Source organism: Brachycentrus maculatus, unplaced genomic scaffold, assembly GCF_059751285.1.
Source record: "Brachycentrus maculatus isolate JH-2025_06_01 unplaced genomic scaffold, ASM5975128v1 h1tg000056l, whole genome shotgun sequence".
NCBI lineage: Eukaryota > Metazoa > Arthropoda > Insecta > Trichoptera > Brachycentridae > Brachycentrus > Brachycentrus maculatus.
Window position 1 is genome coordinate 359876 of NW_028280810.1, and position 26963 is coordinate 386838.

Sequence of the window (26963 nt, forward strand, 5' to 3'; positions counted from 1 at the left end):
ATACCACTGTTTGTTTAAATATATTGTGACACGTGTTTTGGTGCATTCCATATACATGTGGTGTTTGAAATGATGCCGAATGCATCGAAACATGTGTCAAAACAGATTTTAGGAAAAAGTGGTATTTATTAAATTAAATTTCAATTAAAAACAAAAAAAAATTAATTGTTATATAGAATACTCAGGTATCACAACAAAAAAATTTCAACGCGGTTTGTTTTACAATGCTCTTCCATTTCAAAAAACAGTCCAATAATGATACAAAAATTAGATATATATTTATATATATATATATATATATATATATATATATATATATATATATATATATATATATATATATATATATATATATATATATATATATATATATATATATATATATATATATATATATATATATATATATATATATATATATATATATATATATATATATATATATATATATATATATATATATATATATATATATATGTATATATATAAATATATGTAAATAAATATATTTATATATTAATATATTAATAAACATGTTTATTTATACTAAATACACCCCCACTACATTAAAAAATAAAATATTTTCAAATTAACGAACGTAAATAAATTATAGGTACTCGCGAACGTAATTAATTTTCCTTCTTTTCCTTGTCCTATTTCCGGTTTTCGCTGCATCCAAAGGACGGTGGAATTCAGCAGACTTCCGCTACGTTACGAATACCTTTATCAAGTCGTCAGGTAGAAAATTCAACGTGAAAACTGAACAGCGCACATGTCTGAAATAATGTACGATTCTCTATTATAGCAAGGTCGGAAACGAGATCAGACACAGCCACCACTCACTACCACCCACGTGCTTCCGGCATATGCTCCCGAAACCATCTCTCAATTCAAAGCGAGTAGGATAAAAGAGAAATTCAGTATATTTATATTCATACTTCTCTAAATATTTATTTTAATAATATTAGTATATAACACTCTCTTTATCATTCATCGTTCACTTCGTGTAATTAGAACTTTAAAAAACTTACTCACTTATTCGCACCCAATTGTGCATAGGGCACTGCATCGAATTGACGCAGTGTTATCTTGATCATTACTTACATGAAGGCAAGGTGATCACTCTTGCGCTTCAGGAACCAGTCCAGGGTAATATTAAATGCAGTATAAAATCATCAATATTTATTTTTATCCTCCCTGGGAATCGAACCCGGGACCTCCAGCACGGTAGCTAAACACGCTGACCATTACACCACGGAGGCGGACAAAACTTTAAAAAACACTACTTCGTAACTACCGGTTTCGGAATAATCATTCAATCATCAGGTCAGATGTAGATAAAAATGAAACTGTTACGATCTGAAATTTATACAAAAATATTGTAAAATTTTTGAAAGAGAGAAAGAAGACAAAATGAATGATCCAAAGTGAACGATGAATAATAAGGAGGGTGTTATATTACCATACCACAAAGTTAACAATGCTTTAAATATATAAAATATATAAGTATATATGCACTCACTGAGATTTTTCGTCTACCAATTTCGAGACGTACCCGTCTCTTCATCAGGACAATCCCTACAACTGCATGCAAACAATACAACACGTAATTACCATTCTAGTGAATGTGTGGTTGATTGTGACGCCATCAGTTAAGAATTTTATGAAGTATATAATCCTCTTTAAAAAAAAGTTTTATCTCAAGTTAAGACACCTACATTTTTTTTTTATTCATTTAATATATTTACTTTTTTATTTATAACATAATACGTTTGAATCATTTATACATATGGAGAACTTTTATATTTCGATTCGCTGTGCCTCTCCATAAAAGAGACTGTGCTCTTGGGCTTGGAGAGGGACTTGTAGTTTAATATAATATAAATCTATCTAATACTATAAGTTTAATACTATAAGTATAATTTTGGAGTTTCTTGAATGTTCCTCTTTAAAATAAAACAAGAACTTTGTTTTTAACCACTTTTATTTTTGGTACTTTTCTCGAACCGGTTTCGACATGAACCTTGATGAAACCGGTTGGAGAAAAGTGCCAAAAATAAGATTGGTAAAAATCAAAGTTCTGGTTTTATTTAATAAAAATAATTTTTAAGGGTCTGTTTTTAATTCCCGAGGTATAAGCGTGATTTAGTTTTAAGTACAATATAAAGTTGACATTGACATTTAAAATGTAGTTAAATATTGTACGACTCGGTCACAGTGAAGGACAAAATACTCGTACCACGCGATGTAGTCGACTATGGGTCACGAAAGTCTGCAAAGAAAACGAGTCGCCATGCTTGTTTGGTGCGGTGACGTCACCACCAGCCTGCCTGGGAAAATAAATCTTTGTATTAAAATTAATTAATTTAAACGGCACGCTTTTAAGTTTAGTTTTGCGAAATGGCTCGTGGCGCAGTTAAGCAGACAGTTTTATTGCGAACCTACCTCGCGGGTTTAATTGCGGGGAGACAATCGAGAAGGCATTTTTTTTCATTAGGCTGTTTCGCGGGTCGCTCATTCCTTTCAAGAACGGCATAAATCAAAAATCGTCAATTTCCAGTTCTGCATGTTTTCCAAATTCCCAAAAAATGTACTATATCCCAGCAAAAGAGGCATATTTTAACTTAATATTTACCGGGCAGAAAGTGTTGTTCCAATATTGCACAAAAAAATCCTTGAAATGCAAATCTGTTCTTTTAATTCTGTTCTATCGAAATCTTAATAAAAGTTGCGACAAAATGTGACCCCAATCCTGTGTTTAACCAATATGAAATCATAGAATCGCACCAAAACGTAACAATTTTACAAGCTGCAATTCCTGATTACTTAAAATCATTTATAATGGAAATGTAACGTTTTGGTGGGGACCTCCACTAAGCAATAGATGCTTCGACTCGAGCTGATACACCTCGCTCACTCCTTTCAAGAACGTCATAAATCAAAAAACTTGATTTTTCGGGATATCGTTTTCAAGGTTTAAGAATAAAATAAAATGTATTAAAAGTAAATATCAAGCCACTTATTGAACTTGTTACTGTGCAATAGATCTATTTAGGTTGAACCTGCAGGTATTTTATCCATTAAAAAAAAAAGTATACTTAAAAAAATAATTAAACAATACCTTTTCTTCACAATGCAAAAACAACACTTTCTGCCCTGTAGCGGGTAAATATTAAGTTAAAAATATGCCTGTTTTGCTGGGATATAGTACATTTTTTGGGCATTCCGAAAACATGCACAACTAAAAATTGACGATTTTTGATTTATGGCGTACTTGAAAGGAGTGAGCTATATATGTTTTATGTAATATTTGAATTAAATAGTAGTGTACATTAAAAAAATAAGTAAATACAAAATTAAATTTTGAAATAAATTAAACCATTTTAAAATTAATGTTACACTGATATTTTTCATCAGTCCTTGAAAATATTTAACGTACGTATTTCATCGCTACTGACACCATATTAAGAGCGCGGTGACCCACGTAAACTCCCTACAGAGCTAGTGTATGATAAAAAGGGTCACAGCGTTGCACATTACCCATTTCATATATTTCCCCTTTGTGGCAAAAATAATGAGACAAGAGAAGGACATACTGCAATGATATCACATCCTTTGTCCGCATTTTTATTTGCCTTTGATAAAAAAGGTCATTAAATTAAAATATGAATTTACGGTTAAAATAACATACTGTTGCATAAACTAAGGAAATATATGATCATCGTGTTTATATATATATATATATATATATATATATATATATATATATATATATATATATATATATATATATATATATATATATATATATATATATATATAATATATATATATATATATATATATATATATATATATATATATATATATATATATATATATATATATTTATATATATACATATATAAATATATATAAGCGTTAAGTGTAGTTTTAAAATCTGCCAATTTTTTTATCGAGCTCTTAAATCAATTTATTTTTTAATATAATTTATATTTGAATCAACAACTTTGCGATTTTCCATTTTATAATCAAAATATAACTTGAAAAACTTGTTTTAAATTCACTATCAATATTTTATTTAAACATAATTATAACGTCTACCAGTTTCGAAGCTAACCGCTTCTTTTTCAAGAGTGATTAATACTTATCAGTCTTGAAAAATTAGTCTTGAAAAGTTATATTCTAATTATAGCAAAGTATCGATTGGCTAGCACTCTCGAGTAGGCACTTTTATTTTGAATTTTCGCAAAGACTCATCCCTTTATTCTTTCGTATATGAGATGCATAATTTATTACCGGCCGTAATAAGGGGAGAATAAATTTAAATATTTTTTCGCGCCTGCCTTTGTTTATTTTTCTTATTCGAAGAAAAACCATTACCAGTTTTCATGTTTCAACGACGACGATGCACTAAGACTAAGGGACCTTCCTGTACAAAAAACTAATTTATGTATGATTTTTTTTATTTCATTTAAATAGCAAAGGCTTTGCATTATCCCCCGAGAAATTTCCGGAATTAAAGTGGCGCTTTCAATTTATACACAAATACTGTTTGAATGATTTCTTCAATCGTAGGCCTCACCGGAATGAAGAAATAAAAAACTTTTACTTTCAGTTTTGACGAAAAACAGTTGAAAGCAAATGAATAAATCAGCAGAAAAGATGTACAGGAAAAAAACAGTTAATGGATATTGAAAACAAAAGCATATGTATAAAAACAAAAGTCTTGTAGTATTTATGCAATTGAATTTTAAACACTGATGAAATCAATATTTAAAAATAATAAATAAAAACAAAACACTTTTTTAACACCACAAGGTGATCAGCCTTCCGCTTCAGGTGGTCATATCAAATAAATATTAGACTGAAAAATCACTAATATTTATTTTAACCCTCTTGGAAATCGAACCCGTGACCTCCAGCATGGTAGCTTAGCGCCCTTACCACTACACTATGGAGGTGAACTTTGTGTTACACTACCTAAAAACACAACTTCATCACACCGGTTTCGGAATAACCTATCAGCAAAAATGTAGACTTAAGTTAAATTGTTACAATCTCTATTTTATTTAAAACTAAAAGTATTTTTAAAATTATTGTTATTTTATTTATTGTTTCGGCATTAACTTTGTGGTAAGACATGTTACAATGATTAAAGAAAACAATTATTTTCTTTAATTATTTTAATTATTTTAAGAAAACAATTGTTTTCAATTGTTTTCTTTAATCATTGTAAAATTATTGTTTGAAAGAGAGAGAAATAAAAAGATAAAGGAATCACAATGGGAATATTTTCAAAATCAGACTTGAAGTTTAATTTTTATTGGTTTTTTATTATGGGTAATAGTTTTACTATTTTTTCATTTTTCAAGATTATCTGAACGAAGACCAGTTTTATTTAAATGATAAATTTCTTTACCTGTTAGTTTATTAAAATTATGATCTTCAGATATAAGGAGATTGGCAAAATGAGACGAATTATCAGTTTTAACTTTATGCAAAACTTACATTTTAATAATACAATGTAATAAATATTTTAAAACTTTAGTATTTTCGTAAACTTTAATACCGGATTTGACTGACTTTTGTTTGCGTAACTGTACAATAATTTAACAATAAATTCTCCGAATAATTTCACACTTTAAATTTTCGCTCTTTAAAATGACACATGACTTTGAACGTTTTTCATAGAACGTGTGTCGAGTAATTTTAATGTAGAATTGAATGAAATACTAGATACGTTGGAAAACATCAAAACAGTGTCTTCCGATTTCACGGAGTCGTACATCAAATAAAGCACTCGTATTGTTGGCTTTCAACGTTCTCTCTCGTTATACGAAATAATATGAAATGCATATTCGCGCTATATTCTCGAAATACAGCGTGATTCTGATATCTTTCCATTTATTTTATGATGATATTTATACAATAATGGGATTTTGAATAGTGTCATATTTTTGACAGAAAAATGAATCAGAGAAATTTTGTTTCAAAACTTATATATTTCAAATAGCTTTGTCATATTTAAGGTGCACTAAAGGTCAAATAAAAATGGCCCGCAATCTCCGAACTTTATTGGTAGTCAATTTGATCCTTAACAAATGAGACGATACTGTAACGCATTGGTTACCGTGAACTTTTTACTTTTTATTTTGCCGATTTATTTAACTAAATATTTTTTTTAAACACACAGCAATGTTTTTACTAGATTAATATTTCGTTGTGGCTTTTTTGGAGCATTTTATATAATAAAATAAATGTACAGTATATCTTTTCCCACACTTTGTAGGGCCATGATAAGTGGTGTTACATAAACCCTAGCTAGATTTGAAATACTTAATTAAAAAAATATCAGTACAAAACTAATAGTTGATGTTTTATTATGTATTTTTACAATACACCAAACGCAAGCTAATCTTTATATTTTAGTAAAAAAAATATGAAAATAATTAAGGTGTATTTTTAAGCTTGTAGAATCCCAACAAATGTACGATAGACATTTATTGGGATACTGCTAGCTCAAAGGTGGGACAGAAAGCCTGTTGACGACAGTTAACATTTCGGCTTCTCCTGAAGAGTTTTACTTGGTTTCCTCTCAGCAATGAGCAAATGCTGAGAAATTCCTGATAGGCCCACACCAAATTATCCCTCCTGTTACCAACGCAAATTAAAATAAAACGTCATATTATTTAAAAGAAACGTAAATCCACTTATTGATAAGTCTTGTACATTGAAAGTTGTCCCACCGCATGCCCAGATCTGATACAGAAGCATCTAGGCTTCCATAATAAGGCTAAATGGCATCGGTCACGTATTGAGATAGGAGGGTTTCCTGCACCCGATAATAGAAGGAACGATCGAGGAAACAAACGCCAGAGGACACGTCCACCCCGCGAATATATCTTTTGTGTATCTTTGTCATACTAGGATATGGACTGTTCAACGTATGAGGAGCTGAAGAGGATTTCACATAATAGACAGGAATGGCGAATGAGGTTGTTGCTGTAGTCCAATCAACAGGATTAAAACCACAGACGAAAAGATTCAGGGTAGACTACCCTTATATAGCTGCTGACAAGCAAACCAATTATGTTCATGGGACCAATGTCTAGAATCTAAATTATAACAGAAATTGATAAGATATTGTGAAGTTCAAATGCCAGGGCCCTTTATAAGATATTGCGAAGAGAAGAAGGCAGGGCCATTACAATCTTTCTTCTTCTTATTTATTATAACTGCAGACAGATGGTAGAATTCCATATTGAATTGTTGGGTAATGTATCCAAATAAAACAAGGTTTTTATTTATTGTTTCGGCATTAACTTTGTGGTAAGACATGTTACAATAATTAAAGAAAACACTTCGTTTTTTTTTTTTTTCGGAATTTGCAAATCATATAATAGATACTAATCACTCATTTCACTCCCATAAATTAAAATTATTACACCTTGTTCCATATAAAGGCCAAATTATGAATTATCTTGAAAATTTAGAAATACAAAAAAACCTGAATTCTAATAATAATTTATTAAATAATATATTGTTTCAAAATTCTTCGCCATTGCTTTCAATTTTTCCTTTGTTTTCAAACTCCGTTCCTTGACTAACCCCTTCCCCTTACTTTCCCCCTATCCTTATTTATAGAACAATTTTATATTTTATATTTTAGTTATTATACAGACCTGAATGATGGAAGTTTAGCTTCTGAAACATGTAGTCTATAATTAAACTCAAGTGGTAAAAAACGAAGTGTTTTCTTTAATTATTAAAACAAGGTTTGTTGGATTGAATTCTACATTTATTTATGTATAATACGTGACGCGTTTCGTCTTCTTAGGGCATTATCAAACACTCATTGTAACGAGTGTTTGATAATATCCTAAGAAGACAAAACGCGTCAAGTATTAACATATACATAAATAAATGTAGAATTCAATGCAACAAACCTTGTTTTATTTTGGATATATTACCCAACATTTCTTCCTTATGAGCCCTCTGACCTCCGCTGCTAGATATAGGCTTCTTCCCCTACTTTCCATTTCCTCAGGTTGGTTGCTGTTTGCAGCCAGTTTTTACACCCCACAGCGACTATGTCGTCGGACTATCTCTTTTGGGGTCTTCCGATACCTTTTCTATGCTTCCAAGGTCTCCATCGTAGAATTCTTTAGGTGCATGCAATGCACTTCCTCCTATCTATATCCTATCACTCCTTCTCCTTCCTGCTAAATCTATTATTTTATATAATACCGTTTTTTTAAATCTATGAATGTTTTTAAAAAGTTTATAACATAAGTAAATGTGGAATTGTTTAATTGGCCGTTTTTTAACGTAACTATTTTTGTAAATGTAATGTAATGTTTATTATTGCTAATGTAATTATTGTTTATTATATCATTTTTTATATGTAAGCTGTACAATTCCCGAACAAATAAAATACAAAAATAAAAAAAATAGAATCTAAAAAAACTCAAAAAGTAAGTGAGAAACTCACCGGATATCCTCTTGATGTGCAGTGACGTGGTGAAGTTGTTCCCCATCTGAGAGACGTAGCTGTCCTTCTTGGCGGGCGGGGCGGGCGCCAGGGCGGCTGCGGGCCCCAGCTGCACGCTGAAGCCGTCCGAATCCATGGAGGCGCGCGGCGCCGCCCGGGGCGCGTCCGCCCGCCCGTGGCCGCCCGCGGCGCCCCCGTTGCCGCCGCCCTTGCAGCTCAGCACCTGCCCGAAACAGCCCTGTTAATATTATTACATTAATCCGCATACAGTTTTTATTCCTTAAGAATGAATTAAAATTATTCATAAAATAAATAAATAATAATAAAACCCTTATCCGCACCCCAATGGTGCATAGGGCACTGCGTCATATAAACGCAGAGTTATCTTGATCGTTTACGCACGAAGGAAAGGTGATCAGCCCTCCGCTCCAGGATAATTTTGAATACAAGTGAAAAAATAAATACAAGTGAAAAAATCACTTGTATTTATTTTACCCCCCTTGGGAATCGAACCCGAGACCTACAGAACGGTAGCCGAGCGTGCTGACCATTACACTACGAAGGCGGACGGCTAGATGGCGGAGGCTACATCACACTATAATTAAATATAATTAAAATGCAACTTTGTTTTAAAATTACTATAAATATTTAATTATAACTTAATTATAATGTCTACCGGTTTCGTAGCTAACCGCTTCTTTATCAAGACTGATTAATACTAAAACTCTATCTACTAAACAATATTCAAAATATTTTGACGGTTAGGGAAAGAAGCTTAGGTAGATCTCGAGTGGCTTTATTTTTTTTTGTTGATTGGCAGTCACAGTCAAAAGGGATCAGGGATGATGAGTGATTGGAAACATATTTGATAACGAACTTTTAGCAAAATCATTTACTTGTGTATTTATTAGTTGTAAATAATTATTAATTGTCTTTTTAATTTCTAATATTTCTAAGTAATCTAATTAAAGCCCTCTTTTGCATGTGTGTAATATATTTAGACATTTATTTTTATCAAATGAGTGATTATTTTCTATTGAGTTCCTCTATGCGCAGTTGACAAAGAGTCCCCCGGGACTTTATAACCGTTGCGGGTGGATGATTGGAAAAAAGCCTTGTTAATATGAGTTAGGGAAAAAATAAGAGCTTTTAACATTTTGACATGATACAGATGAAGAAGAATATAAAATATGAAGAAGTATGGGTATTTAAAGAGCTTGTAGTTTATTTTACATATTAAATTTCAAATTAAACACTGATTTTTTGAGTCTACTAACTTGTATCTAATTGTAAAAAAAACATATAAAAATCAATTTTGTGACAATAGTTTCGCCTAGTCATATCATTTTCAAACTAATGTCTTTGTACATTTGTTTGAAAATGCCATAACTAGGCGAAAAAAAAATCACAAAATCGATTTTTTTTTGTTTTTAAAGAATAAAATACAACTTAGTAGAACTAAAAAAATCAGTGTTTGATTCCACATTTCATACATACATTAAAATGGAGTTCTACAAACTAAACGCCAAATCATAAATATGGTTCTAGTTTAATTCAACGTAAGCTTAATTGGTGCCAAGAGCTCACATATGAAAGAAGATGCCAATTTAAGGATATTCAAGAACTTCCGAAATTAAATATGAGTAGTTTGGTTATCATGGGTAATATGGTGAATGTTAGACGTGTGTAAAGTGATCACTTAACCAGTTTATGACAAGTTTATCATTAACTCGTTAAGTGATCACTTTACATACTTGTAACATTCACCACTCCCCATGATAACCAAACTGACATCATCAGACTGGCAATAATAATAAAAGTAGTAAAAAAGTATATAGTTGTTTACATTTTCGAAATCTTGATATAGATGAAGAGAATACGGCAGTCTGGGTATTTCTTCATCTATGTCGAGATGTAAAAAAAATGTTAAAAGTAACTAAGTGGAGAAAATTTAGATTTGTGAAGAAGTATTTGGACACATTCAAAATATTATATAATGTTGTCTTATTTTACAAAATGTAGTTCTACCAAGAAATGTCAATACAAAACTTGAATGTAAACAATGCCAATTTCACGTTAAATTACTATAAACACCATTAACCCCATGTACGTGACATGTCTTCTATTCAGAGCGACATTCATAATGTTGTGCCGGGCTTTGTTCGGCACAAAGCCTTTGCATGGAAAAGCAGCGCCGGCGCCGACGGAGGCTCTATGAATCACGCACATGCTCTGTAGATTGCACGACTCCTCAATGGTAGGTGCATTTATGCTTTAGCACATTTCAATATACTCACAACTGATGTTTAACAGGAGATCAAGCAACAAATATAACTAATTTAAATACACTCATGTAATATCGAAATTTATTATTTAAATTAATTATTTTTTGACATTGCTTGGTGGGACTCCCGCGCGTTCCGGCGATATGTATTTTGTACACCATATGAAAATGTGGTTAAAAACGGTAAAAATGTGAATATTCCTAAATGTTCCTTTTATTGAGCATACTTGAAGTTAAAATGCATCAATTTCGTAAAGTTAGCTCTGGTAAAAACCTAAAAAAAGAGGAAAAAAATACATCGCAATTGCCACCTTGGCTAGCGCAGCAACGTGACCACCCTAAACGACGACTCGTGCGCAGCTAAAATGAGATCCTCGGAAACAGTATGAAGCCGCGCGCTCGTGTACATAAAGTGCGGCACACACCAATTCAGCCTATGACGGTCGTCAGCCCCGTAAATACCCCGTAAATGACTTCCATATTCTTCTTCATCTTTGATGTCCAAAAATAATATGAAAAAAAATCCTATAATTGGAGATAAACCATATTTATGAACAAGTATTTGGACATACTCAAAACGTTAAAAAATAACTTGAGCTTTGGTTTAAAATAAAAATACTAATACCCCTTTAAACAGATACAAATACTGATTTTTAATGAATATTAAAATTCATTGAAACCTCGAGATTATTAGTTAGTATTTTTTTTTATTATTTAGTATAGTTTTTTTAAACAATTTAATATGATTTTTCTACTTTTCTACTTAATACAATCTAGTAATTTTAGTTGCACTGAGCCTCTCCACAAAAGAGACAGCTCTTGTGCTTGAAGAGGTACTTTTTTGTTTTTTTGTGATAATGACATGTTATACATTAAGAAAAATATTTTAATGGGGAATATGTATGTTTTGAATATTGAAAGCATTAACTTTGTGGATCATATTGATATATTATTTCAAGTATAGTAATAAATGTAACCCTGAAGAGGGCAACTGGTTGTTGCCGAAACTAGTTGGTTAATAAAAATGTGAGTGGATCAGAACACAAAGTATTTTTATTTCTCGAAATAATATAGGAATATATATTTTTAGTTAGTATATAGTTACCTGATCTTGCGATCCAGTGCTGTCCCTGTGCCCTTTCTTGTGATCTAGAAGCATACTAGGAGTGCACCCCATGTTTGGCGATCACGGAACCACTGGCGCATTCATCTACACTGCCACATCTCAACACCCTCACTTTCCTTAAATCCGACCGCCGTATTTGGCTCAAATTCACAAAAACCCAAGTCGAAAACTCGATAAACCTAATTCATATATCCACCGACCAATTAGACTCCCTAATTCTAACAACAGCACAGATATAAAAAGCACAATTACTCAAAACTGACGCAAAAAAACCATAGTTTATTATTGACACATTTCACTTTTTTACACATGAACACACATTGACATTTACAGATATGAAATAGTGATATTATTTTATTTTATTTTGTTTAAATTAGGAACACTTCTTAAGAAATAATTTACCTACGTATACAATTTATAATATTTCTTATTTTAATTCTCTCAGTTCAAATACCCATTTATTCATTTCAATTCTTAAATTTTAAGCTCTCGAAGACATTTTTAAAATACTTTAAATTATAACGTAGCGTATTCTCGAGAGTGTCGATAGATTTTGTTGTAAAGTAGGTCTCGTAGTTTCGAATACAAGAATGTGGGGTAGAGTTCGACGGAAAATTTTATTTTCATTTTTATTTTTATCTTCCGGTACATTTTACACTTGGAGAAAGATTTCTACTGACAATTTTTTTTATTTGTTACACTTGCTTCGATCATTTCTTAATCCAAACCGGCAATCCTGATGGTGAGAGGTCAATCTGTAAAAAAAAAACAAATTGTTAATATTTATATTTTCAATGATGCGGAATGCATCGAAACACGTTTCGTCACAATAGACTTTAAGAAAAAATTATACAGAGGAAGACCGAAGAAAACTTAATTTAAAAAAAAAAAACACTTAGTGGACAGGTCAGGAGTAGGGATAGTCGGTGGGTACGTATGAGGAGACTTACACATGAATGTGTAAGATTCAAACATTGTTTGCAAAGAAAGAGTGGTGTGGCATTGTATTCTCTCCGCTTACCCCTGTAGCGGCGGCGTAATGGTTAATTATTTAGTTGTGTTATGGTTAGTTTTCTTATTTAATAAATTACCTGACATACTATATGGCCATATTAAGATTTCTATAATTAATTAAAAAGTTTATATTTTTATAACATATGTATTTTTTACAAAATACTACATGAACTTCGACCTTACTCAGGGTTGAGCCCCCTTAAGGTAATATTTTACGAAAATGCCGCTATTTAAATTATCCAAAATTATTAATATTTTTTATTTTATGCTATGCCTTAAGGCGGGATATTTGAAAGCCTGCAACTTAATTTTCTTCAAACCCAGGTTTCATTTAACGTAATTGATTTTTTTGCTTAAAATACCGTTTTTGTATTGAAATATAACTTTTTCTTTAAAATAAATACAAAGTCTTAAAAAAAGAGTTATTAAAAAGAGAGAGGATTTAAAAAAAATATAAAAATATTTTCATAATACAAAATAATAAAAAAATCCAATTCAAATATATAATGTATTCTAAAAAAATATTGTGCGTTTGCGAGTACCCTTGAAAACAGCCATTTACGTTCAAATATGTTTGACTTCGAAAAAAACTCGAACCGCAAAAAGCCCAATCGTATTTTTTTCACCCATATAAGTATGTATATTTAATTTTTTTAGTAAATTTATAGGATTATCGCTACAAATCAATATATTCCAACCAACCTGAAGTAGACGCAGAAGTAGTCAAGGTTTTACCTTTAATAGCTGATTGAATTAGTGGGGAGATTGTACTGACGCAAGTTCTTAGTTCTTCCCTTTTAAGGGTTAATTAGTTCCAATTAAAAAGCGGAAATGTATTACCATAACTAACCGAGTCTGACTATAGTTTCGTGTTTTTACCTAAAAATCATAGTGTATTCTCACGTAAGAACTCGAACCCGTTAAAGTCGACTCTTAACCTGACCCCTTTCAAGACATACCTGATTACCCGATCATGGCAAGTATTTCTCGGTCTTCCTCTGCTTTTTTTTTCAACGACATCATCCTCATTACCGTTCATTCCTCATTCATTCCTACCACTTATCCAAATCATCTCAACACACCTTTCTTAACCTTTCCAGGAGTATGGTCGCATATATACGACTGATACAAAACATGATTTATGACGTGATTTATTTCAAAACATGTTTAAAACATGATTTATGTTAAAATTGCCGATGTTGCGAAAAATCATGTTTACTGGTGTAAATGTTGTGATTTTTATTTTAAAAAAACATGTTGCTTATAGCAACGACTATGATATCAAATTGTGAAAAGTAAAAAAAAATATAATAAATAATAAAAAATAAAAAATATGAAAAGTAAAGTCAAATACTTGAAAGAGGCCGGGTCAGGAGTCGTAATAATCGTCGAGTATGTATGAGGAGATGCATGAATGTAGAAGAGGCAAAGAATGTTTGCAAAGACAGAGTGGTGTGGCGTTCGATTCTCTCTGCCTACCCCTGCGGGGAAGCGGCGTGATGGTTAGTTAGTTAGTTAAAAAAAAATATACATTTAAAAACTCCTGGACAGGTTAATTTTATCGATAATGCTTATTTCACCTTTGTATTCCTTTCCTTTTTCACCATTCAAACATATATCATACATCGTTTTGCCGCACACTCATCTGAGAGATCGAATTTCGTTTATAAAAAGATGTGAGCAATACTGATAGAACCTCACTACAAAGTTCATATTTTGATAATTAAAACTTTTGTGGATGCAAATATTTCAAAATTTCATAAGACATTCAAATCAGTGTATTCAAAATAGTGCTAAACGACGTCTTTTGAATAAAAATCGTCAATAAAATCATAAATTACGTTTTATCTCATCCGTCAATTATGAAATATGTAATTCTACGAAGTAAAGACGGCTTCAATATATCAACAACTTTATTTGATTCTGGATTGCGCAGCCGGGAATCAAGTTCACGACCTTTTGAATCATAGAGTCACGCTCCGATATTTAAAGATGAATTGTTCTATTTAAGATTCGATTTCTTAGAAGCGTCTAAAACTGCGGCAGACGCAAGGAATCATGGTTGAATTATCGTGAATTTTTTCGATGATTCAAACGTATGGCGTGATGCAACAATACACTAACACTAACTAAAACTCCCTTTTTAACACGATTTCGAAATAACACCGCACAAGAAATAAAGAGAAAAAAAATCATTTAACAATGAATGCGTCACAGTAATTTGGAATTTTCTTCATATCTCGCATTTATGCATTTACTATACTCTAGGTCTTTGAGAAAATAGGTACGCGGAAGGGAACTAGTTGAATAATTTTTCATTAATTAATTCACCAGTCACTTTCTGGTATTATCAATCCATTTTTAATTTATGTTTACATCTATAAATACCAGTATTTTTAATGGTATTTACCTAGTTAAATTTAAATCAACAATTAATAATATCTTTGATTTATTTATTTTTATAAAATAAACATACAATAAGCTATGACTAACTTAAGAACTAACTAACCATCACGACCCTTCCCTGCAGGGGTGAGCAAAGAGAAAAGAACCCCACACCAATATGTCTTTGCAAACAATCTTCAAAAACTTGGGTTTTCTCCACTTAGAAGGTAAAAAAGCTTTCCCAATCCAAGAAATGTCCGTACCAAATTTATAGGTCTTAATTCAATTTTGATTTCAAGTAACTATTGTAATTTTTATGAAACGCGAGTGAAAATTCTATGCAAATGCGTTCAGATCGACCCACTCGACCGACACTTCACTCGTCTAATACAATACATGGTCAAGTTCTGTTAGGCAATTTAAAAAATATATAAACAAATTTCATTTATTTATGGAATGAATTTAAGCACTTTCAACCTTTTTATATTTTCAAAATAAATAATATATTTTTTTCAGTACCCTGTATTTTACCCTAAAATAAAATGTGTACCCAGATATAAAAATATTTTTTTTACTTGTAATTAATTATATCAAATTTAAATGCAAAAAATGAGTATTAAAAATGGGTGCGTCCGCCGCACTCATTAGCTGCTTCTTGAGGAAGTGGACCATTAGACTGTTTTACATTTCGGCATGTAAAATGAACCTGCCTATTGGAATTATAGCATCAGGAAATGAGATACTCAAAGGTATCCAATGATTGCCGAGGTGTATTTAGAAGTACGGCGTGTTAAGTTTTTGGCATGTAAACCGCGTTTGAAATCTAACTCCTCAGCCAAAGATACAAGAATGTGAAGACTACCAAATCATTCATACACCTAATTGCAACCATTTAAATTTTTTTGGTAATGTAAATCTTTGAAATCTAAAAGGCTTAAAAGGCATCTCAAAGAAGTAAAATGATTTACAATAAAAATATTATTAAATAGGGTTTACTCTCGCTAACGGGGTTACTTTCCTCTGATTTTGTGAGGATTCTCCTATTGTTTTGATTAAACTTTCTCCATAGTTTTGTTGTACTTGTTCCATTTAAACAAAATATATTAATATTATATTATAAATACATGGAAAAATCCATGCTAGGTTTAAGCCTGATGGACAAAAATTAAAAAAATGATAAATGATAAATGTAAAGATACCAGAATAATAACAAAAATAGAGGATTATTTTTTGACATCCCATCAAAGATGAAGAAGAATATGGAAGTCTGGGCATTTACGGAGCTGACGACCGTCATAGGTTGGTTTAAGTGATCACTTTACACACATGTAACATTCACCTATTCTACCCATTATTGACAACCACATTACTCAAATTCTTGGAAGCTCTATATATATATATATATATATATATATATATATATATATATATATATATATATATATATATATATATATATATATATATATATATATATATATATATATATATATATATATATATATATATATATATATATATATATATATATATATATTTATGTGAACCAATTTTGAAAAAATTGTTCTTGAATCACTAGAACTTCACTAGAGACATCTATTGGTGAGATGAAAAGCTATCACTTCTGTTTTGTTTTTTGAACTAAACAACTTTTAAATTATATAAAATCTTAATAAAATGTGATATTTTTTGTCCTATTTTTGTGAAAAATCCAAGCATTAAGTGGATAAATTCATTCTTTCCATATTCTTCTTCATCTTTGATGAGATGTCAAAAAATTGTGTAGTGTGGTTGTCAATAATGGGTAGAATTGGTGAATGTTACACGTGTGCAAAGTGATCACTTAAACCAGCCTATGACGGTTGTCAGCCCCGTAAATGCCCAGACTTCCATATTCTTCTTCATCTTTGATGAGATGTCAAAAAATAATATCCAAATAGTAATGTATCAGACAAATAAGAAAATGAAGGAAGGTTACGAATAACGGGTTCGATTCGGTTAAAAAGTCTGGTTTTGCAAGTGCGTGCGTCTACACGAAAATAGACTTGATAAGATAATAAAAACCTCGGGTTGATGATAAAAACAACATATGACGAATGCAAGGAGATAAAAATAAAACCACGAACATAAAGTCGTATTGTGTATAAGCGGTTAGTGAATTACCACTACTGTTTAACTAATTTTTATTTGTTTTTTACGTAAAGTACACATGATATTACGTATGTATGTTAGTATGCAGACGCACGTATACTCTAAACCGTTCTTACATCGTAGAAAAACTGGACGTCAAGACAGCTGGCTTTCTGTTGTTCATTTTATTTTATATTTCATTAACCTTAAAATGATGCATAGAGCACCGTATCGAATCGAAACTGTGTTGACTTGATAATTAATAATTTTAAGTAATGTGATCAGTCTGGTACTCCAGATTCCAAATCCAACCATAGATGGCTCATGTTGAAACGCCAAAAATGTAAAAATATTAACTTAGATGTATTTCAATTCGTGTTTGTCAGAAAATGTAAGTTTTTTCGATTGAATATATAATACAAAGGTACCTGAGTACCGGGTTTATACTAAGGCAATATTTTTACAAGTAGTTGAAAGGGGTAGAAAAACCTCATTTCTTATCACATAGCAACAAAACGTAAAAACGTACACGATCCTTCCAAGAACTTATTCGAAAAAGATCTTTATAGGCCTACTACTTTTTTACATATTTTTTTTATGTATCTGAATTCGTAAAACGGTTTAATGTGTTGTCTCGCAATATTTATATTATATTTATCATAAATAAAAATAGCATGGAATATTCTGATGGGTTCACGGAGAAACGATACTAAAGTATTAAGGTCTTTTTTTATTTTCCTAACAAAATAAGACAACGTTTTATTTGCATCAGCATTTCTCAACCTGTGGGTCTTGGTTCTAAAACTGGGTTGCTCGACGTATTTAATTTAGGTATATAAACTAACTAACTAACTAACCATTACGCCGCTTCCCCGCAGGGATAGACAGAGATAATAGAACGCCACACCACTCTGTCTTTGCAAACATTCTTCGCCTCTTCCACGTTCATGCATCTCCTCATACATACCCGCCGATTGTTTCGACTCCTAACCTGACCGCTTTCAAGTAATTTAGTGTAATTTAAAGTACATATATCACTAAATTTAGAGTAAATTAGTGATATATGTACTTAAAAACAAATATTATTGACATTAGTTTACTTTACAATCTATTTCATACAAATGATATATTAAAATAATTTTAAAGGTCGTAAGTCAGTGAAAGAGCATGCATAGCTTAATAATTTTCACCCTCAGAAGTACCTTTATTTATTTTTTTACTGTCCTAAGACGTGAAACCAATAAATTTAGCGTTTTATTTGTAGAACTCCATTTTAATTATGTATATTAAATGTTAAAATCAAACACTGATTTTCAGAGTTAACTAAAATTTATTTTATTGTTAAAAGCACATAAAAATAAAATTTGTGACAACTGTTTCGCCTTGTTACGGCATTTTTAAACTAAAGTGCACATTAGTTTAAAAATGCCATAACAAGGCACAACAGTTATCACAAGTTTTATTTTTATGTGTGTTTATCAATAAAATGCATTCCAATACCACTACTACAAATTGAGGAGTGACTTATAAAAATTAAGAAAACTTTTTTTTAATATAAACAAAAGTTCTCATCCAATTTAATTTTAAATTTTGATATAAAATTCCCACTGAAGCATATCATTACTCAGAGGAATTTAATACTCCTAGCACAGCAAGTAAATTCATAAAATATATTATTTAATCTTTTATAGTTGATGGGATTACGCTACCTAAGCGTTTTCGCTTAGTTTTCACTTATTAACAGATGCTTGGTATACTTCAACCTGCTAATTTAAGCAATTTACGTTTTAACACTTTTTCATACTATAATATCTTGGAGCATCAAATCAAAAACACAAATTCCATTGCTTGAAAATTACCAGGTAAAAAAATCTTGTCTTTGAAAGTCATATTTCTTAATAATATTTAATTGACGGACACGCATATTATTTAATTAAAGTTTTGTTTTTTAAAGACAATAACAAAGACAGATCACGTAAAATTGAATACACTTTATCGAGGAGTTTTTTTTAATGACTAATTCTTATAACCTTTTTCATTTTCTCATCTTCGCACACAGTGGTTTTTCCAACAGCTAAATTTTGAACTTAATATTTTTTTATAATAAGTCATTCTAATGAGCAAATTAAGTAGGCGCCAAAATCGTCAAATTAATATTCTCAGCGTAATGTCCCCTTTTGTCAGTGATTTTGAATAATGTTATATCTCTTATTGATTTTACATTGACTTTTTGGAATGACATGACGATTTGATTATTAAAATAAAATGAAACTTTTATCAGACCACTTTTGAATTTGTCATTTCAACTTTTACTGAGAACATATAAAGTTCTAAAAACTGGTCGTATTTACAGTAATAAACTGAAATATGATTTCATTAATTGATTCCGCAGTTACTTTGCGGTAAAATCTATCCGTTTTTATACGTATTTTCAGCATACGGTGTTTGAAAGTAAATAAAACTAATATTAAAAATTCAAAAATGGTATATTTTAACTATTTTTTAATAGATCAAATTAAATGATTTGAAAAAATACTTTATGGAAAGTTTTATGTAGTGATTAGTCATATTTTCTTATTTTGTTTTTATCTTATGTTTTTTTTTTATATTTTCTCATTTGTTATATTTTTTATACTTTCTCATTTGTTTGTTTTAAAAATGCTTCTTATGTCCATTTATTATACCTGTTTATTGTTTTTATATTTTGAAATGTATTAGTTTTGGTTATTTAAATAAAATCTTTTTTGTAACCTTATTTTTTGTGTTCCAGTCTTGTTAACCTTAATCCCATGTCCCAAAATGAGAAATAGACATTACTCATCGGGAATATTATATTTATGACTTTTGTGTGTAATATGTTTTGAAAAATAAACAAATAAATTAATCATATTTGAGTTTGTTGCAAAGAAACCTTTATATGTATCTATCGAACACATATCTTATTTTTTATCCCTTTCTTACATTTTTACACTCAAAATCATACATTTATCTTTACCTCCGTAGACCTTTTACTTCCTAATACTCTTACGTTTCACTTCAAAGCTAATCTAATCGATTTTTTTTTTATTTTTGACACTATTTCCAAACTAGAATTTTCTCTGTAATAACTGAAGAAGAGTCGCAAGTCTGGTTATCAATGAAATTGTATCTCCATCTCTGTATGTATAATCCCCGCGATGGCGGCGGCAATACTCTGCATATCATTAATTCGAGCGATGATTGATTGAATCAAATGAGGTTGCAACCTTCAATAATACCTCGTGATACATTGCTAATGTAATTGATAATTCAGAATCTATTAAATTCATTGATCGCCTTACAAGCAACATCACTTTTCCGTATAAACCCTTAATTCTGAACAGAAACATGTTCGAGTCATCGGATGAATCGGCGGGAAAAATAATAAGGAAATGCATGAATGTATGGAAAGACAAAGTGGTATGGCGTTCCATTCTCTCTGCCTACCCCTGCGAGGAAGCGGCGTGATTGTAACATATTTTTTTACATCTCATCAAAGATATAGAAGAAAATGGAAGTGTGGGCATTTACAGGGCTGACGACCGTCTTAGGCTGGTTCGAGTGATCTCTTTACATACGTGTAACATTCACCAATTCTACCCATTAATGACAACCACACTAATCAAATTTTTGGAAGTTCTCAATAATATGAACCAATTCAGAAACTTTGTTCTAGAATAACTAGAACTTCACTAGAGATATCTATTGGTGAGATGAAGAAAAGCTTTTTTATGAAGCAGAAACTCTTGTATTAATAACTCCTATAATTGAAATAATCCAGATTTATGAATAAGTATTTAGACACACTCAAAATATTGTAACTTAGTTGATTAGTTAGGAATGAAAATAAATAGCAATGATCGATTAGAAATCGCTGTAATTAATTCTGATATTTTTCTCAAGATATTGCGCAACAAGGCAATGTGGACTTTTCCAAAGCCTGTACATAAATGGCTATAAAAATAGTATTTTAAAAATAAAATTCATTTAAAGAAATAAGGGTGTATTATTTTGCAATCATTTCCACGCGCATTTCTACACGAACAACCCCCTACCCGTCTAGACTGAAAGATCCACACTCTAACGCCCAAACACCTACACGTTATAACTTAGGGCAACAATCACATTACATATTAAAAAGCAAACCAAAAATCACCCCTAAACATAATTACAAAGCGAAAATCATACACTTTTCTAAATACTTTGCTTGATTGAATACTATTTTAATAGTGGTAAACGAGATTTTGATAGGAAAAAAAAAACAGAACCAAAAAAAACATACCTAATATCTAATACTACTAAAACTGAATTACTCAATATATTAATATTTATATTAAATATAAATATTAAACTCTGACTAATGAATCCGTGACACTATTCACGGGGCCACAACCCGACACAATTTAATTAACACATTACACAAGTATGCAATTACTGAACTATTTTTGAGTAGCAAAGAAACACAAAAAGGTTTTCTTTCGGATATATATCTTTTCTCATATATATCTCGTTTGTAGTTCGATCTGTCCACAACTTTTAATAAGTTAAGGAAAAAAATATCTAATTTATTTACAAATTAATTGTATAGTTCAAATATTCAAATATTTTACAATATTGTAGACAAAAAATAAATTATGTAACTTCTTTGATAACTTCAAAATAAATTTTGTATTCGTTATTTCGTTTTTTTTTAAATTTAGTTATTTTATAAGTAATAAAATATAAAATCAAAATGAAAGGAAAATTGAATTGCTTTTTCCCAGTGGTTTATTCTCTCGAAATATTAGCCGAATTTTAATTATTAAAAATATAAAAGGTTTCCTTTAACAAATTAAATTAAATTTGAAAAAAATAGAAGCGAAATGGTAGCAAAATAATCCAGGAGTGTTTAATTTTATTTTCAATGAAACGGTTTTATTTAATTATACCGTGTATAAGATAATTATATATGCCTTTATTATTAAACAATTTGATATTTTATTTACATTAATATATATATATATATATATATATATATATATATATATATATATATATATATATATATATATATATATATATATATATATATATATTTATATATATATATATATATATATATATATATATATATATATATATATATATATATATTATATATATATATATATATATATATATATATATATATATATATATATATATATATATATATATATATATATATATATATATATATATATATATATATATATATATATATATATATATATATATATATATATATATATATATATATATATATATATATATATATATATATATATATATATATATATATATATATATATATATATATATATATATATATATATATATATATATATATATTTATATATATATATATATATATATATATATATATGTATATATATACATATATATATTTATATATATATATATATAAATATATATATATATATATATATATATATATATATATATATATATATATATATATATATATATATATATATATATATATATATATTATACATGAATTATGTTAATAATATTGAATTACTTTAAATTATTTTTAAAAAAATGTTATGAAAAAGGCAATGTTAAAATTTATGATTTTTTGGCAAAGATTTTTTACAATATTTTGAACGTGTCCGAATAGCTAGGTCACAAAGGCTAGATTTTCTTTTACTTTTGGTGTAAATATTAACGAGTTTTTCGAAATTTCATGAAAATCTCAATACACATAGAAAAGTTGATAAAATGGAATATGGAAGTCTTTTCACCTTTCAGAAGTTTGAGTAATGTAGTTTTTCATTATGGGTAAAATGGTTAATGTTGCGGTTAAAGTCTATTTTTTTTTATTACCTAACGTCCAAGTGACTCTGAAATCTAGCTACGGCTTATGCAACACCGCTTATCATGACCCTACTCAGGCTTCAACTTTTTAAGTTTCATAGCCTATGCCTTCTCATGAGTGGCTTTACTGTTTATGTTTAAAGTTATATATAAATACTATAATTTCATGTAATTCATGAGTGAAAATTCTAGGCAAAAACACTCGGTTAAAGTCTAATCATATATCGTCATACTTGTAACTATCCAGACTTCTCAACTGAATAGAAATTCTTCATCTCTACAGAGATATCTGTTTTTTTTAATACATTTATAAAATAATTGATTACTAAAACATAAACAAATCGGCGATGCCAGTATGAGATATTCATAAAACATCTTCAGTCGTTGACTCTGTTGAATGTTGCACACTCGATCTTCTTAAAATACGCGCTCCACCATCCACGCAGACCAAAATACCCCGAGAAATATATTATTGGGCAATTGCAGAAGTTTCCAACAATCGGTTCTAATCTAGCCATTTTCAGAAAACTATGTCATGTTTGCGTTAACTGAAAACTTTCTAAATCTAATATATTGTAGATTTCGAAATGAATACATGTATGTATTATTACACAGTTGCAGAAATTTTCAAAAATTGGTTCTAAATAAGACTTTTTCTAAAACCTATATTTTGTTCGTATTAACTATAAAATAATCTTTCAAAATCTAAAATATTGTGAATTTATAAATACAATCGTCTAAAATAAATACACTTTTAAATTATAATAAACTTCATAAAATATTTTTCTTTTTGCCGTGCTTTATTTAACGTCTATTATATTTTTAACTGTTTCCGTATTATTATTTTTTTTTCTTTTCAAATAATTTAAATAATTATATAATTATACGAGTTAAAACATGTTTATCAATCGTTCATATTTTTAAAATCTTTGGTAATTTTTTTATATTTAAACATGTTAATCAATCATTGATACTTTTTAAATGTTTTATAATTTTACATGTTGAAACATGTTTCTCGATCATTTTCACTTTTAAATGCCTTAAGGTTGACATATATGTATATATATATTTATATATATATATATATATATATATACAAATATAAACCTCAAATCAAGAAATGAGAATTAAAAAAGGAGTCTCGTATTTTCACAAATTTGTTAAATTGTTAGGTCGTATTGCAATATCCATGATCATATATTTATATGCATTTATATTATTGATACTTTTACTGTAATGTTGATTTGATATTACCACGGAATGTTACCAGAAACGAAAGATTGACCACCCCGATTTCAAATCAAGTTAATACGACATCGATTGGATGCAAGGCCCTTTTTATAACTGGGAGCCTATTAGGATTTGAAGTGAACATTTTTAGGTCAGCATTGTCAACGATGTGTCCGTTTATAACGACAAAATTAACAGAAATATGGATTATAACGGTACACTTCATATATCTCTCACTCCTTTCAACAATGCCATAAATCAAAAATCGGCAATTTTCAGTTGTTTCGAAATGTCCAGAAAATGTACTATATCCCAACAAAAGCTGCATATTTTAAACTTAATATTTACCCGCTACAGGGCAGAAAGTGTTGTTTTGAATTTTGATGAAAAGGCATTGTTTTGTGTTTTTTTTAAATACACTTAATATTTTTCAAATGGAAAAAATCATTCAGGTTTTACCTAAAAAGATAAGTTGCACAGTAAAAAGTTCAATAAATGGCTTGATATTTTTTTAATACATTTTATTATGTTTTTAAACATTAAAAACGATCTCCTTAAAAATCAAGTTTTGATTTTATTTATGACGTTGTTGAAAGGAGTGAGCGATATATGTACGTAGCTATGTATATTTCATCATAAATGACATCCAGTAATAATTTATTTAATACGAACCCTCGTTATAAAGTCCACCCTCTTTGTAATATTGATTTATTCAAGCAATGTTTGATCGATATATTCGCATACCATAATTAAAACTAAATGCAACTGTCAACATGTCGAATTTTGCAGAATACTTCGAATGCTCATTGAAATATATATAGAGACATGCAATTGAAAGCATTTTCAGGTACATCATTCAATTAAATTAGACCGCAGTTTGATATTATAATGAAATGCAATTAGCGGTTATTCAATTAATTGAGTGAATATTATAATGAAGGTATAACTTTAAATTTAATCCAGGTGTCAAAATGATCAACAATATTAATGATGAGATGAAATCAAATTTCATCCCACCATAGATGTCTCTAGTGAAATTCTTGTCAATTCAAGTAATATGTTTCGAATTTGAACAATATACATAGAAGTACCAAGAATTTGAGTAGTGTGGTTGTCAACCATGAGTAGAATTGGTGAATGTCACACGCGTGTAAATTGCACTTAAACCAGCCTATGAAGGTTGTAAGCTCCGTAAATGCTCAGACTTCCATATTCTTAATAATTTTTGTTGAGATCTCAAAAAATAAAATAAAAAGTAACTCCTATAATTGGAGATAATCCAGATTTCTGAATAAGTACTTGGACACACTCAAAATGTTGTATTTATAAATATTATTTTTTGTATCAGACACTGGATTATTCACCCTACGGATGAGATGTCAATTTTAAAGGTGTCTCAACTTAATATAAAATATGTATCATTCTTCCTTTTTTTAAAGATATTCAAAAGCTTATTAAATACTTCAGCGATCCCTCAACTGTTGGTGTAACAACCAGCCATACTTAACGAATGTATCGAAAACATTATCGGTATGCCGAAGGATTAAAGACCATGGCATATATGCACGCTACATCATCTACCCCATGGTAGACGACTCCCGGGCAGACCACCAAAGAGATGGGTCGATAGCTGGGAATCGACATCACAGGAAGCTAATCCCTCTTAAAAATAGGCCACAAGGCCAACAACAGGATGAAGAAGAAAAAGAAGCATATATGAGGGGCGTGCATTCCATATAGGTAGAAAAGCAGTGCTAACCCTAAGTTACCCGAGTGACATAAAAAACGCAACCAGTACCTACCATACCTTACTAAGTAGTACCTAGCTTACCTTACTACCTACCTCTACTGCCTACCCTATTAATTATCTGTGCACGCCATTGCATACATAAGCAGGTTTAAAAAATTAATGCAATATGGATGTTCAATAATGGGCAGAATGGTGAACGTTACACAAGTGAAGAAAGTGATCTCTTAAGCTAGCCAAATGCCAGGTGATGAGTTTTAAGATGCCAAGACATCTTTTTTCATAAAAAAGGAAAGAATAATACATGTTTCTGTCTAGATAAGATACCTTTAAAAAAGTCATTAAAATCAATTCAACAGAATGCAAGCGTCGCGCTTGTATTGTAATAATAATTATAATAAAATAATAAAACCCTTATCCGCACCCCAATGGTGCATAGGGCACTGTGTCTTATAAACGCAGTGTTATCATGATCGTTTTACACATGAAGGAAAGGTGATCAGCCCTCCGCTTCAGGTACCAGTCCATGGTAATATTGAATAAATATTACATTGAAAAAATTACTTATATTTATTTTTACACCCCTTGGGAATCGAACCCGGGACCTCCAGAACGGTAGCCGAGCGTGCTGACCATTACACTACGGAGCGGACTAATTAGGAGGCGATAATAATTA

At 29.9% G+C, this 26963-nt stretch overlaps 1 protein-coding gene across 3 annotated transcripts in view; it reads right to left on the minus strand.

Moving 5' to 3' along the window:
* The window catches only part of Pde8 (phosphodiesterase 8), a 374779-nt gene that overhangs the window by 280718 nt on the left and 67098 nt on the right, over positions 1 to 26963 (minus strand). For 2 of the 3 annotated variants that reach the window (XM_088278316.1, XM_088278318.1), the window contains exons 2-3: positions 11884 to 12659; positions 8495 to 8732 (exon numbers count right to left, since the gene is read on the minus strand). In XM_088278316.1, the coding sequence (XP_088134442.1) occupies positions 8495 to 8732; positions 11884 to 11955 (310 nt within the window). In that variant the 5' untranslated portion in view covers positions 11956 to 12659. The remainder of the gene's footprint in view (positions 1 to 8494; positions 8733 to 11883; positions 12660 to 26963) is intronic. The other variant, XM_088278317.1, reaches the window with a different exon arrangement.